Below are 15,352 nucleotides of genomic sequence, written 5' to 3'. Positions count from 1 at the left end.
TTATTCATCAACTTTTCAAAATTAGTATCATGCAACTATGGTAAATTTTAACTATCTTATACAAATGTAATATAATCATATCGAAAAAAATATATGCGAAACAAACCGTAAGACCAGGCTTCTTTTATTCTACTTGTATTACTTTCATTAAGTTAGTACTTCCAGAAACTTCTTCTTTAATTCCGTGAATACATATGGCACTATCTCCAGGTTTAACGATATTTCTTTCTTTTGCAATTTCAATTGCATTTCTTAATACGTTATCAGTTCCTTGGAATGATCCAACTTTAATGCATGTAACACCTCTGTGTACATTTAAGCATCTAACTGTTGAATCAGATGCACTTAAAGCTAATATAGTACAGCTTGGTTTGTATTTAGCTATTAGTCTAGCAGTGTATCCGGTTTCTGTTAATGTAATAATAACAGATGCTTCAATCGATTCTGCTGTTTCAACTGCAGATCTAGCTACTGCTTCTTGTACACTTATTGGGGTTTGGATGGCATTTACTAATGATTGATATAATAATTTATAATCAATGCATGCTTCTGCTTCTAAACATATTTTAGACATAATAGTAACTGCTTCTACTGGAAATTTACCGCCTGCTGTTTCACCTGAAAGCATAACACAATCGGTTCCGTCTAAAACTGCATTAGCTACATCTGTAACTTCTGCTCTTGTTGGTCTTGGGTTCTTTGTCATAGATTCAAGCATTTGAGTGGCTGTAATGATTGGCTTTCCTTGTAAATTACATCTAAAAAAACAAATATTAATACAATATATGTAAAATGGTATATTACACAAATAAGGTGCCATATTATATAAACAACAGTGTAATCATAAATGTATTTGTATTTTTTTGTCATTCTAAATAGAATCGAAACATACAATACAATTGATGGACATTTTCGCAAAAATAAATGCATCATACAAATCATAAAATATTTAAATTATATAATATATCATGGCAAATTTAAATATGCAAATATGTATTAATTTGTTATCTCAATTTAACACTGAATGGTTTTAAGAATGAAAATAAATTTGCATTCATCTCCATTGTACAACCAATCAGTTGACTTATCAAGACATAAAAATAAAAAACTCAAACAAAACGTTCGAAGTCATTTATATTTATTTTTATTATTTTATGCATCACGTATAATATATAAAAATAATTTCCAAAAATATTTTTATTTTATTTATTTTTCTTTGTGGTGCAAATGGTCAAATGGGAAAAAATATGCATACACTTCTCTATACACACATATATGCTGAAAACAATTTAAATTATTTTAATATTACTTTGATATCATAAGTTTTTGGGCTAAGAAAACCTTCTCTGCGGATATTTCCATACCAAGATCTCCTCTTGCAATCATAATTCCATCGGCTTCAGCTAATATTTTGTCAAAATTTATAATACCTTCAATATTTTCGATTTTTGGAATAATTTTAATATGTCTTCCTCGTGGGCCTAACAAATTTCTGATTAAACGCACATCTTCAGCAGATTGAATAAATGATGCAGCAATAAAATTGCATCCCATTGGTATAGCAAAGTTAAGTATATCATCCTTATCTTTTTCACTTATAATTGGTAAATCAACCTTAACATTTGGTAAGTTCATATTTTTTTTCTCACCAATTGTTGCATTATTTAATACTTCTGTAATTACATGATCATCGTGTGTTTCTAATACTCTACAACTAACGGATCCATCAGCTATTAATATAATACTTCCTGGCTTTACACTTTGTGGTAATTTTGTGTATGAACAAGCAATACAAGTTTCATCTCCCAAATAGGAATAATCAGTAACCAACTTTAATTTGCTTCCTTCTTTTAAATGAGCTTCTTTATTTTTTAATAAACCTGTTCTTATTTCAGGTCCTTTAGTATCTAATAACATACCTAATGTGCAATTTGGTCTTTGGGCTTGTGCTTTTAAAACATTTTCAAACATTTGCTTGTGATCATCATGAGTTCCATGAGAAAAGTTAAAACGGCATATATCCATTCCTATTAAAATGAACAAATAATAAAATAAACAATATAATGAATTTTATGTGATAAAAACGAGCTCTATATATTTCCATAGAAACTTTTATTATTCGCGTAATAATTATCAGTATTGGTGTTTCTATAAAATATATTAATGTTATATATGCATTTTATTTTTTTCAAACCTGCATCTATCATTTGCACGAGTGTTTCAACAGATTTACATGCTGGGCCTAATGTACAAACAATGTGAGTTTTTTTTGAACGTAAATTCACATTATTAGGTTCTAAAATTTGCCTTAAAGTAATGTTAGCTGCGCTTTGTAAGCTAGCTCCAGCGGTTGCGTTTTTAAATTTAAAAGGATTCATTTTGTTTATATATATTTTGTAATGTAGAAGATAAAATTATAAATAACGTTATATTAAAAGAATGCAAAAATAAAAAAAAATGAATTAATATATCTTTTCTTTGTTGGTATTTCTTAAATATAAAGTAATATATATTTATATATTTTATGCTGAATAAATTTAATTAATATATATAATTATTTTAATTAATTTTTTTTTTGCAACTTAAGGGGGGTTATAATTTTATATTTACTAATAAATATATATTATTGTTATATAAGTGTTATGCACATATATAATATACTATTTATATATAAAGAATGGAAATAAAAATTAATTATTAATATTAATTATAAATAATATAAAGCAGTGAAAATAATAACCGTAAGATATTATTTTAATGCAAAAGAGAAAAAAAAATATTTAAATATATTTATTTGGATGCTATAGAATATGCATATATTTATAGTATGGGAAATAAATGCAATAAATAGAATGAAATGAATAATTAATAGAAGTGTATATGTAAACTCAACGTGCTATTAACATAAATAATTATATTATATATATCTGGGCATGGAAAATAAAAATCATAAAGACCCTTAAATGACCTATTCAAATATGTAGATATATAATAGAATGCATTTTTATGCCATTATTGCAATATATCAAAATATAGGAGCAATATTTATATATTCCATAATTTATTTTTCTATATATACACAACGGAAGGATTTTCTTCCCTCAACTTATATATAATATATATGTATTCACAGAAAAAAAAATAAACCTTTTAAAAATAAATATCGCATAAATTATTATATATATATATATGTTATTTATACACCGTAATATTAAAAAATATGTATAATTAAATTATATGGCCATTAATAATAGTATCTTAAAATATAGTATTATAAGTTAGCAGAAATGATGCACGCATTATAATAATAGTAGTATATATAATAATGCAAGTATAGACATTCAAAAAAAAAAAATATATATATAATAAATATGTTATAAAATAAGTTACACTTTTTACTTTATTTTATAGGCTTTGAATATTTCATTTTTATATATAATTACGAATTTATATTCTATTCATATATGTAATGTTGTATTTAATAGTTTTTGTAGTATATCATTTTTATTTCTTTGCATAATATGGTTAAAAAATAAAATATAAATTTGCGTACAAAAATTATGGTATATATAAACAACTTGTACTCAAAATGTCATAATATATCACATTCGCGTACTATGTATATATGTATTTACTTAAACACATCAAGTACAAAAACTTATAAAATAATAATATGAATAAAAATATGAATAAAAATATGAATAAAAATATGAATAAAAAAAGAGAGTAATTTATAATATTATCATGCGGAAAATAAAAATTACGAAATATCCAAAAAAATATATATTAAAAAGATTAGTAACTTGTAGATATGAAAGCATTAAAATAAAGTATTTTTTAAATATATAATTTCTTTAATGTTTCGATTTTTTATTTAATTTAAAATATGTATGTTATATATATAATACTTACTCTATGGTTTATATTTGTATGCACTTGTAAGTGTGTAAAATGTTTTTTATTCGCAAAAAAAAGGAAAAAAACCATTAAAGCTTTGGGATAAGCCCCACTTGTGGAAGGAGATATATAATTGGTATATATAAATAAGCAAACGGTTAAATAAATAAATATATATATATGTAATGGCTAGCTTTATGCTTATCGGTTTGTTGATATTACAACGTCGTATTAAACAGGTTTATATTTTAGTATAAACATTTTGTCTTGCTTTTTTCCCTCAAATTAATCATCAAACTTATAATTGTAGGGCTTTACTTGGGTTAAAAAAATAAAAATATTTTTTATTTTGTGCAAGTTTGAGCATAACTTTTATGTAATAACTTGTTAAAATTACATATGCAAATATTATAGCAAGTTTTTTATTTTTTTTTAATTCATATATTATCCCTTTTTATTAATTTTAAGTATGTACCAAATTAAATTTATACATTTCTAATATCCTTTATCTGAAAGAAAGTTGCAAATTTTATTTGGTTTTTGTTCATATGATTTACAATTGTAAAAATATGCAAAACTACACATGTTCACCTATAACGGTATACAACTCATGTATATAATTTTTATTAACATTTATAAGTAAAATAATATAAAGCATGTAAAAAAATATATTAAAGTAATGTTTTTTTTCCGCACAATATGAGAACCCTCCCCCCCTATTCACTTTCGAAAATTTAAAAAAGATACAGGTGTTTCACGTTTTGTTATAAATATAAATAAATAAATAAATGCCATTAAAATTTTTTTTTTTTTTTTTTTCCTTTATTAGCCATTAATATACGTAATTTTACAGTATTAAACTTAATTAAGCGATGTTATATATATATATATATTATTCATATTACATTTTTAACAATAAATAAATTTGGATATAATGGCACACCATTGGGTGGCGAATATATTGCATATAATATCCGTATGTATATAATAATTTTTCAACACAATAAAAATTTAATTTTATTTGTATAAGACACAAAAAGCGTTTTTACTGTAAAAGTGTAAATATGCCAAGACATATATAACACAATAAATAACGCTATTTATTGTACAATTATGAACGGAAAGAAAAAAAAAGTTGGAATAAGTCCAATTTTATATATTTATAATGTTTTCAAAATTATAATATGTAATTAAAACAGATAAAAAAAAAAAAAAAAAAAAAGAGGAAAAGTGAGCAATTATTACTTCATCGTAAAAGACATTAAAAATTAATAAGAAATACCATTTTCTTTTAAAGTAGCCTCAACCAATTTAACCAAACATTCAATATTATCACCAGCACTAGTAAAGCCAGAATAATGAACAAATGTTAAGCCTTCGATATTTGATTCTTTAACTAAAGCTTCATTTTTTAAACCTCTAAAACTAGGGGGAAATGGAAGTCTAAGATTAAAACCTTCGTTTTCTTTTGAAATTGTACCACACCTGCAATTGTTATATCTATCTTTGTAAATACAAAATAAAATTTGATCTTTAATATTTAGCTCTTTTTCTATATTATATATATGATCCGAATATGGGCAATGTTTTTGTAAAAATATAACTCTACCTGATTTATGAAAATTATATCTATTTTTCACAGCTTCTAAAGTTATAGTTTTAGCTTCATACCAAACATTAGAATAATAATTTACAAAACTACTAAATTCATCTTTTACAACATTTGAAGCTAACATAAAACGTTCATTTTCATCAACATCGTCTTCCAAAAAATTTGGATTAAATCTATTTACTCGATGTTGTAAGGTTGTATTTATTTGATATTTTGCTTCTCCTTCATATTGATTAATCCCATTATCAAGTGCATCTATCGATTCTATTAATACAGTATATATTTTATCATATAATATATTTACTTTATTTTCATCAGTTATATTAAATCCTTTCCTTAATACGTCTTTTCCATAATGTTTATAAATTAACCCTGCACTACTTAGTCTTATATTATGATTTTCATCTAAGCCATCATTAAATTCTCTTTGATGATGATCATATCTCTTTTTTTCATGATCATATATCCCTCCTACATCTACAACAATATCACATTTATCTAAAAGTTCTTGATCCCGGGTTCTGATAATTTTTGCATCTTTATATTCAGGTAAAAATTTTAACATCACTGATGCTAATATCTCATCAGTATGAAAACGTCCTGAATGAGTCCCAATTACTTTTTGCATTGCTGAATAAAATATAAAAGACCTGCACAATAATTTCTTAAAATTACTTGTTTCGTTCTTTTTTCTTAGGATAATATTATTCCTCTGAAAAATATCTTTTGATATTTTAGGATATTTCGATGTTAGAAGTTTCATATATTTTCTATTTCAATCCCTTTTTTAACCAAATTCATTCATATCATATATATATATTACTATTCAAATATTTATATGCTGTTTTATTGTGCATAACTCCATCTCTTTTTTATAAATTTTACTGACATAATTTTTTTTTTTTATTTTACATATCTTTTACGCTTAAATTCCAATTATTTAAATTATAAAATATTTTTTTTTAGTTACAATTTTATTCACATACGTATAATATATGCAAATATTATTTACGAAATTTTTAATTATTTTACTCCTATATATTTTATTAATATGTACACTCCAAAAAATTGGCAAATCCTTGTATCTTCCATCTACGTATAACTTTAAATTCCAAAGGCGTAAACAAGCGACAAAAAAAAATATATATATATATATATATTAGCGAAACCGTGTAAAATAAAAATAGATAAGATTATTAAAAAAAAATATATAAATGATGCAAACAAAATAATATAAATAGTAAAGTAATACAAAATTTGCCCATTTTAAAGCAACTGAATCAGTGAATAAAAGGAAATCGGAGAAAAATCATGAAGAACAAATAATAAAAAATTAGATATTTATTTTATAGCCATATTATATACTTATTTCAATTATTATAAAAAAACTCAAGTAAGGATAATACATTTTTATGACTTTAGAAGATAATCACATATATGTTGTTAGAGAGAACTATACATATGGGATACATGTGTCTAGAGATGAACTAAAAAAAGTAATTTTATTTATATTATTTATTTTTTTTAGGTATCTCTTTGAACAATGCTGAAATATATTTTATTTGGAATTAGTGGTTCCATGAGTGGATGGTTTTTAAGAGATACAATTGTTTGTTTAGTTAATAATATAAATTCTACAAATGGTGTGCTACTAAATAAATTTATTTCCAGTAAAGATGATTTTTATAAAAATACACTTAATGAATTGAAATATTGTTTTGATCCAATTGAATTAAAAAATGGGTTTAATAATTATAATATTTATATAAAAGAAAATGAATATTTTGTCGAAACATTATATATGGAAAATTGGACGGATATGAACAAAATGAATGAATATATATATAGCGAAGAATATAAACAAAAATTGAATTATTTGAAAAATATGAATATATTTTTTTCTCCATCATTATTTGTTCTATTAAAGCGATATGATGGATATTATATTCCCCCCTTTTTGAAAAAAATTGCATCTGATTAATTTCGCATATATTTAGCGAGTTTCCTTTCACATATTTGCTTCAATTTTTCTTCTTATTTTGTCCCCTTTTCCATTTTTTCACTTTTATAATATTTTTTTTTGTTTTTATTTATGCTAAACTAAGGCTAAAAAGGTGTAAAGACAAAATGTATAAATGGTAAAAAATATAATAAAATTAATTAATGATGACGCATAAGCATGATCACGATCATAATCACGACCACAATTACGATCACACAAAAATGATAACAATCCAGGTGTGCTTGTTGGTTTTTCGAAGCTTACAATTTATGACTTCATTTTTTCTGCATCCTCTTGGTACATCGAAATTTCAGCAGTTAAGGATTTAATGAGTGTCTCTTTTTTTCGTAGCTCTTGTTTAATTTTTGTGATATCTTGCACATTTGTATAATTCGTCTTGTTAATTAGCTCTTTTTGTAAATTTTCACATTCTTTTGTTTTTGATTGAATGAGGGCATTTTTTTTTATAGATTCTTCTGTTTTTTCAATTAATTTTTTTTGAACATTTTTAAGTTTGTGTATTAGATCAAAGGCAGTAGGGTCACTTCCCTCTAAATTTCTCCATCTGTGTATATTTATTGGTTTTTCTAATTCTTCTGATAAGGATTTTACTTTGCTTTGTTCACTAATTAGTTCCTTTTTGAGTGCATTAATTTCTACCCTGTTACTGCTTAGTAGCTCTTTAGACTCGTTATGTAATTCATTTAGATTTTTAATATTTGAAACGATTTTATTTAAATCTTGTATTTTTTGTGTTTGATTTTTATTTGTTGTTTCTATGTTATTATGAGAAATTTGTAATAATTTTAGTTTATCTTTTAACACAACTATTTGATCATCTCTCTCATTGATTTCATTATCGGCCATATCTTTTTCTTTTTTTATTTTCATAATATTTTTATCGCACACTTTTATTTTATTATTTAATTCGTTTATTTCTCCCTCTAATTGATCTCTTGACTTTTTATCATGGAATAGTTGTGTTTTGGAACTTTCATTTTGATTTTTATATTTTTCTATTTGCTCTTTTAATTTTTCACATTGATTAATTAACTTTTTTTTTTCTTCCATTGTATCATTTATTTTTATTTCTGTATTTTTTTCATGTGTTTTAATAATTTCTAATTCATTAGATTGTAACTTATATTTTTCTTCCAGTTTCATTAATTTATCCTTAGATTCAGCTAACAATTTTGTTGTCGTTATTTTTTTACTTTTTACATTTTCATAAATAGCTTTCTCTTTTGCTAAATGGCTTTTTAATGAACTTATAACCTTAACATATGTATTAATTTTAGTGTCCTTTTCGATTAAATCATTTTCATTTTGAATAAGTGTAGTATTAATATGAGATAAGTCTTCTATTAATTTCTCTTTTTCCTTAACTAATAATTGTATATCTTCATTAAGTTTTTTTTTGTCTTCTATATATTTTTTTATATCTTTTTCTAAATTAATATTATTTATTTTTTCTTGTTTTGCTATTTCTGTATTTTGTTTAGTATTTTTATCAATTTTTTCAATTAGTTTTTTTGTCTGCTCCTTTTCAATTATTAAATCATTAATTTCTCTTTTTTGATTTTGGATATTTACTTTGGCTTCTTCAGTTAATTTTATAATACTTTGAATTTCATATGTAAGAGATTTCACATTAACATTTAATGTTTTTTTTTCTTTTTCTAAAAGTTTATTTTTAAAATATTCTTGATCTAATTTTATTTTCATCTTACCATTTATATTATTAAGATTATTAATCATACTTATGTTATTTGCAATTTCATTGTCTTTCATTTTATTTTCATTGATAAGTAGCTTATTTTTTTTATTAATATCTTCTAATTTTTGTTCTATATCATTATTTTTTTTCAACATATCTTTTTGTTTTTTTTCTAACAAATCTATTTTATCTAACAAATTTGTTCGGATATTTTGTAGATCTTTATTTTTATTTATTTGATTTTCTAACAACTTTTGAGTTTTTATTAATTCATCATTTATAAAATTACGCTCTTCTATTATTAGTTCTGTATTTTTTTCAATTATTAATTTATCTTTATTGTATTCTTCGTCTAATTTTTTTTGCTCTTCTAATTCTTTTTTTAAATTATCGATTAGGATATTTTTTTTATTACTTTCCTTTTTTGCTAAATTCATATCTTCATTCATTTCATTATTTTCATTTTTTAATTCTTTATTGTTCTTTTCTAAATTATCAACTTTTAATAATATATGTTCACATTCTCTTTTTAAATTTTCGATTTCACTATTTTTTTTTTCAATTTTTATTTCTAGTTCTTCTATAGTACATTTAAGCGATTCAATGTCTTCTAAATAATTCTCTTTTTCACAATTCCATTTATCTTCTTTTTTTTGATTATTATCAAACATGTTTTGTAATTGATCTAATTGTCCATGTAAAAGTTTTACATTTTGTTGTTCTTCTTCATAACTTTTCAAAATTTGTTTTTGTTTTACTATATTTTTTTCTAACTCCTCTTTTAATCCTTTTACATTATTAGAACTATTTTCATCTTCTGTTTTTTTTTTTTTTTTAATAATTCTTATTATTTTATCTACATCCTTTTTTAACATTTTCGAATTTTCTATTTTACAATCTTTACCCTTTTCGGTGTTTTCATTTTCACTCTCTTTACCCATTACGGCATTTATTTTGGATTTAAGGTTATTTAGTATTTTTATTATCGTCTCATCAATATTTTTTTCATCATCACATGTGTTAATCACCTCATTTTTGTTCACAATTTTTTTTTTATCATTTTTTACGACATCATTTTTTACATCATTTTTTCCTATTTTTGTGTTTTTTTTTTGTTTTTTAATTTCACTTATATTCCCCCCATCACTGTTACACATTTCTACTATGTTATCAACATTCCATTCACATTCACACATATCTCGATTTTCACAAATGCATAAATTATTTCGTTCATCATCTGCTGTTACATAATTTAATTCGCTATCATTTGAGTTCATTTTTTTTTTTTTATCAAGACTTGCAATATATGATGAATTTATTAATCATGAGGACTGTGCAAAAGGAAAAAAAAATAAGGTAATATTTAAAAAATTTTAGATTAGGGAAATCAAAAAAAAAAAAATGAAAAAATAGTATATCCTTTGAACGTTTTAAGAAATATGAAAGTATAGACACTATACTTTTCCAGTTCTTGTATTGCACATTCTTTATTTCACTCTCTATATATAGATGCACGAATTTTTTTTTTTTTATTCTACACACTTTGGATAAGATTATCCCAAAATAAATGTAATAAATTATCCTTTATGGAAAAGTTTATTATTCCAAAGATATAGATATATGTACAAACGACTCTCCACATATAGCATATATACACCTATATATAGATATATGTATGAGAAATGGAAAGAATTCATTAAATTTAAAATTCGCAAAAACCCTTTAAGCATTTTGTGCAATTGTCTTTTATAGTTTTTTTATCTCTCTTCACATTAATATGTAAGAAAGAAAAATATAAAAAGAAAAAATTAATATGAAAAAAAAGCATAAACAAAAATTACAAAAACAAAAAATATATTATGCATATATTATAAATAAATAAGCATAAATAAATAAACATAAATAAATATATTATATATATAAAGCGATATATAGATAAATAGATAGAGAAGAAATAAGCAATAAATAAATAGAACGAATACTGGTATAAAACTATAATTGTGATAAAACAAAAAATAAAGAAAATAAAAAAACAGAAAAAATAAAATACGATAAAACAGCAGAAAAAAAATAATTATCATGAAATTTTATTGAAGTAATAAAAATATATGAAACAAAAATATTATTTTCCACACACACACACACGCAAATACATTGAGGAGAATCTTTATAAGTAGAATAGATATATAATGATATTCCTTATATGCATTAAAATTTTTTTTTGGTAAGCATGTTTAAATATTGTAAAAAATTTAAGGGGTATTTAATTATAATTTATTATTTTATGGGGTGCCGAATTTAGATAAATTAAAAGAGTAATATAAAAAGTCGTTTTATGTGTATATATTTGAAGGTATATAAAAATAAAACTTATATTTGGTATTCCAGGGTTTAACGTTAAAGCCTGTAAAGTAAATAAATTCTTGTTTGCAAACAAATCCCCAATATATATATATATATATATATATTTATTTATTTATCGAAATTAATATATATAGGTGTTCCTAATATATATTAGTTTTAGCTTGTACCCATTGTTAAATGTGTTCGTTTTTTAGTCAAATGTTTTGCACGTATATACTTTTCAAAAAATTATAAATGAAATTTTGACAATTAAATACGCCAATCCAACACACCCATATATACAAATAAAATATTTACACATGTATCTACGTGCTATACAATTTGTTTTTGTAGGTGGCTAGCTTATTTGTGTTTTTTTTTTTTAATTTAGGTCGTGGGAGATGTTTTGTTAAAAAAATTCAAACCTATTATTTTGATCCTTTTACTTTTTTTTTTAATATTTTTTTGGGGATCATTATTATTTTGAATTGCCACATTTTTTTCAAAGTGTTCTCTATTTTCGCTATAGAATATTGGCGTATCATCCTTTTTTATTATACTTCCCTTTTTATCCAATCCCTTATCATAAGATATGTTCGACCCCTTTTTAGCATCAGCATCATTAATATCCTTAGTATATTTTTTCTTATAACCATGATTAATATTATTGCTAATATTAGCATTATTGTTTTTAGCACCCTTTTCTAAGTTTATATTTGATTTTCCCGAAATTTTATCATTTTTATTATGACTACTTTCTAATTTTTGTTCGGGAATTTCATCTTTAAATATTGAATTGGCTACCGTGATTTTATAATGTTTTTTTTTTCGGTCATTTTTTTCATTTGTCATATTATTTTGATATTTATTTCGTCTATTACTATTATTATTTTTGTCATTTAATAATGTTTGAGTATTTTCTTCAAAAATAGATGCTGAATCACAATAAAATTGAATTTTTTCATTTTTTGATTCGGTTCTGTATATTATCTTATTTTTCATATCCCCATTATTGCATATTTTTTTAGATGAGTTCATTTTAAAATTATGTCCATTATGGATCCCATTTTTGTTCTTTGGATGCACATTTGATGGACGACCATGAGAAATTATATCACGTTTATTACAATTAGCTTTATCATTTGTTTCATCACAACTATTTATTGAATGTGCAGTTGTTACTGTTGCATTGGTATTTTCTTGAGGATCTTTATTGCTTGAGATAGTATTAGATGTACTTGCATTAATAAAAGCATTTGGATTATCAATTTTTTTATCAGAACAACTTAAGCTGTTTATAATTTCACTATTAGTTTGTATACTACCCTTAGTTGTATATGCTGTTTTTTTATTACCACTAATTTGGTCTATATATTTAATATATTCACATAAAGACTTATATTTTGATCTATTTACAATATGATCAATTAAAAATGGAAATTTATTTGTTAAATAGTTCGAAGCAATATTTGATAAATATAAATTCTTGACTTTAAAAAACCATTTATGTAAACTAGCTATATTAACTATATATTTAGATTTACAATTAATATATTTATGGCTTTTCATAAGATTATTAAAATTTATATTAGAATTATCTATATAATATTTTTTATTTATCATACAATTAATAAAATTATTATTTATAAAAATGTCTTGTGTACTCAGATTCAATTTTTTACTTTTTTTTTTTTTCAATGTTTTATATGATTGGCTACTTTTTTGACTACTAATATTGTTTGTACTTGCCCTTGAGTATGTTTTAGTACCTTCATTATCTGGGGAATCATTAATAGTTTTATTTTTTTTTTTTTCACAACATTCTTCATAATCTATTTTCTCCTTCAAATGGTCATATTTCTGTCTAATTGATTCATTTTCTCCAATTTCAATTAATTTCAAATGCATTGAATATCCAGATGCTATGTGATCATATATTTGATGATTCATTTTACTAAATATGTCTATTAAAATAGAATTATTTTTTGGAGACTTTGCATTTTTTTCAGTAGAATAACAATTACTATAAAAAGAAAATGGATAATATGCATTATCCTTATTTTCTTGTATTCCTCCATATTTTTTTTCTAATTGTGTTTCTAATATTTCTTCTCTTAAATAAGATGAGTAATTTCCATCTAAAATTTTTAATTTCTTAGTCATATAAGAAGGTGCAAAATTTAAAAATGATTTTCCAAAAGATTTAAATATTTTAGGAGCGTCGATAATATACATTCTAAATAATCTACATCTATATTTTGAATTCATAATTTCTAATAATCGCATAAAAGTAGACATTGGAAATTTGGATATAGATATGCCTGAACAATCGATTAATGATATATAATTTTCGACTTTTCCAGGTATGCATAAATATTTTAAAAAAAATTCAAAGCAAAAAAAAAATAAATTTGTTAATTTTTGAATATCTAATAATTCGATATTTAATAAATTTATTATAATAATAGGTCGACATTTTTTATCTCGACCATGCCAATACATTATACCTTTATTTATGTATTCTATAATATCACTTTCATTTATTGGTAATATATCAGATAATCGAAATTCATAATTATTCTTAATTAAGTCAAAAGCCTTTGCAAAATCAAATTGGGCTGAATATAAATAACGTAGACATTCATTTTCAAAAAAACTTTTATTAATTTTTAAACATTTATTTTTACAATATTTTTTAAATTCACTTATCATTATTTCTTCTTCTGTCCTAATAAATGTGTTGTGAAATATATACCGCAGGTTGTTATTTTTATCATATATATCTTCTTCACATGGCTCGAAAAAAAAGACATCTTCATCTATTGTGTACTCATTTATTTTCTTTTCCACAATAATTTTACCCCTTGATAGCTCCATAGTAGCATCCCTTATAGTTACCTTTAATTTTTATAAATTTTTTGGTAGTTTCGTTTTCCTTAGTGTGTATTTATGGAAATTGTGTGTTACCTATTATGAATATACGCGTATGTGCGTTTTTTTTTTATACTTATTTTTAGCCCTTATCACAATCATGCCTTTATGTGGTTAAATTGTACACTAACCCTTACATATATATAATGGGGCATTATTTTGTGTATGTATATTCCCCTCATTTATATTTTTTTTGATATTGCTCTTTTTCGCGTTTTATTAATTGCTACTTGTTTTTTCAAATATCGTCTTTATAATGTTAATTAATTGTTATATATTATATAATATATATGTATGCATACATATACGTATATTTTTATATAATAATTTTTATTATATTTAATCCAAATGCTCTATTTGTGTAAGGATTATTTTACACTAGAATATTGCTTGCTATGCTAAGCATATTATGTGTATTGTGCTTTATTATTCTTTATTTATTAAAAATAAAATAAAAAAACACGCAACTTTCAGTGCATGCTGATAATATATATATATGTATATTTGTAAATTTAAATGTACACTCAATCGCTTAAAATAAAATAAAAAATAAAATAATATTATTAATAATAATAATAACGCACAATGAGTGTATAGTGAATAATATATATATTAACACAATTTCGTTATAAAGAAAATAAATGTATCTTATTTTGTTATAATTCTTTTATTTTTAAAATATTTTTATGAGACATTTTTTATAATATTCCAATCTTATATACACATATATATAATAATATATGAAATCGATTGGTACAATTTCCAATGATATTTTCCACAATATTTTTTTCTACTAATGCACACTGCAGTTACTATAAATATATCTAGCAATAAAAATAATGTATATTGT

General features: G+C 22.9%; 5 protein-coding genes and 1 non-coding gene across 6 annotated transcripts; 1 reads left to right on the top strand and 5 right to left on the bottom strand.

The window, feature by feature from the left end:
- Positions 1-124: 124 nt before the first annotated feature.
- Positions 125-2,378, bottom strand: PY17X_1127000 (pyruvate kinase, putative; the record flags this gene model as incomplete). Its single annotated transcript, XM_719878.1, has 3 exons — positions 125-758; positions 1,310-2,027; positions 2,195-2,378. 3 exons carry the CDS (start codon positions 2,376-2,378, stop codon positions 125-127), a joined length of 1,536 nt encoding a protein of 511 aa, XP_724971.1.
- On the bottom strand, positions 993-1,179 carry PY17X_1127100. The gene has a single exon (XR_002696579.1). It is a non-coding gene; the product is annotated as a small nucleolar RNA snoR35 (small nucleolar RNA).
- Positions 2,379-5,165: 2,787 nt separating the features above from the next.
- On the bottom strand, positions 5,166-6,272 carry PY17X_1126900 (uncharacterized protein; the record flags this gene model as incomplete). The annotated part of the gene is made up of 1 exon (XM_723362.1): positions 5,166-6,272. One exon carries the CDS (start codon positions 6,270-6,272, stop codon positions 5,166-5,168), a length of 1,107 nt encoding a protein of 368 aa, XP_728455.1.
- Positions 6,273-7,052: 780 nt separating this feature from the next.
- On the top strand, positions 7,053-7,490 carry PY17X_1126800 (conserved Plasmodium protein, unknown function; the record flags this gene model as incomplete). Its single annotated transcript, XM_723361.1, has 1 exon — positions 7,053-7,490. The coding sequence occupies one exon, from the start codon at positions 7,053-7,055 to the stop codon at positions 7,488-7,490; it is 438 nt and encodes a 145-aa protein (XP_728454.1).
- Positions 7,491-7,778: 288 nt separating this feature from the next.
- PY17X_1126700 (conserved Plasmodium protein, unknown function) lies at positions 7,779-10,505 on the bottom strand (the record flags this gene model as incomplete). The annotated part of the gene is made up of 1 exon (XM_723360.2): positions 7,779-10,505. The coding sequence occupies one exon, from the start codon at positions 10,503-10,505 to the stop codon at positions 7,779-7,781; it is 2,727 nt and encodes a 908-aa protein (XP_728453.2).
- Positions 10,506-11,958: 1,453 nt separating this feature from the next.
- PY17X_1126600 (CRAL/TRIO domain-containing protein, putative) lies at positions 11,959-14,448 on the bottom strand (the record flags this gene model as incomplete). The annotated part of the gene is made up of 1 exon (XM_721559.2): positions 11,959-14,448. One exon carries the CDS (start codon positions 14,446-14,448, stop codon positions 11,959-11,961), a length of 2,490 nt encoding a protein of 829 aa, XP_726652.2.
- Between the last annotated feature and the right edge of the window lie 904 nt (positions 14,449-15,352).

The sequence above is a fragment of the Plasmodium yoelii genome (genome assembly GCF_900002385.2).
Source record: "Plasmodium yoelii strain 17X genome assembly, chromosome: 11".
Taxonomy (NCBI): Eukaryota; Apicomplexa; class Aconoidasida; order Haemosporida; family Plasmodiidae; genus Plasmodium; species Plasmodium yoelii.
The sequence above is the reverse complement of the archived record's forward strand: the minus strand, read 5'-3'. Positions and strand labels throughout refer to the sequence as shown.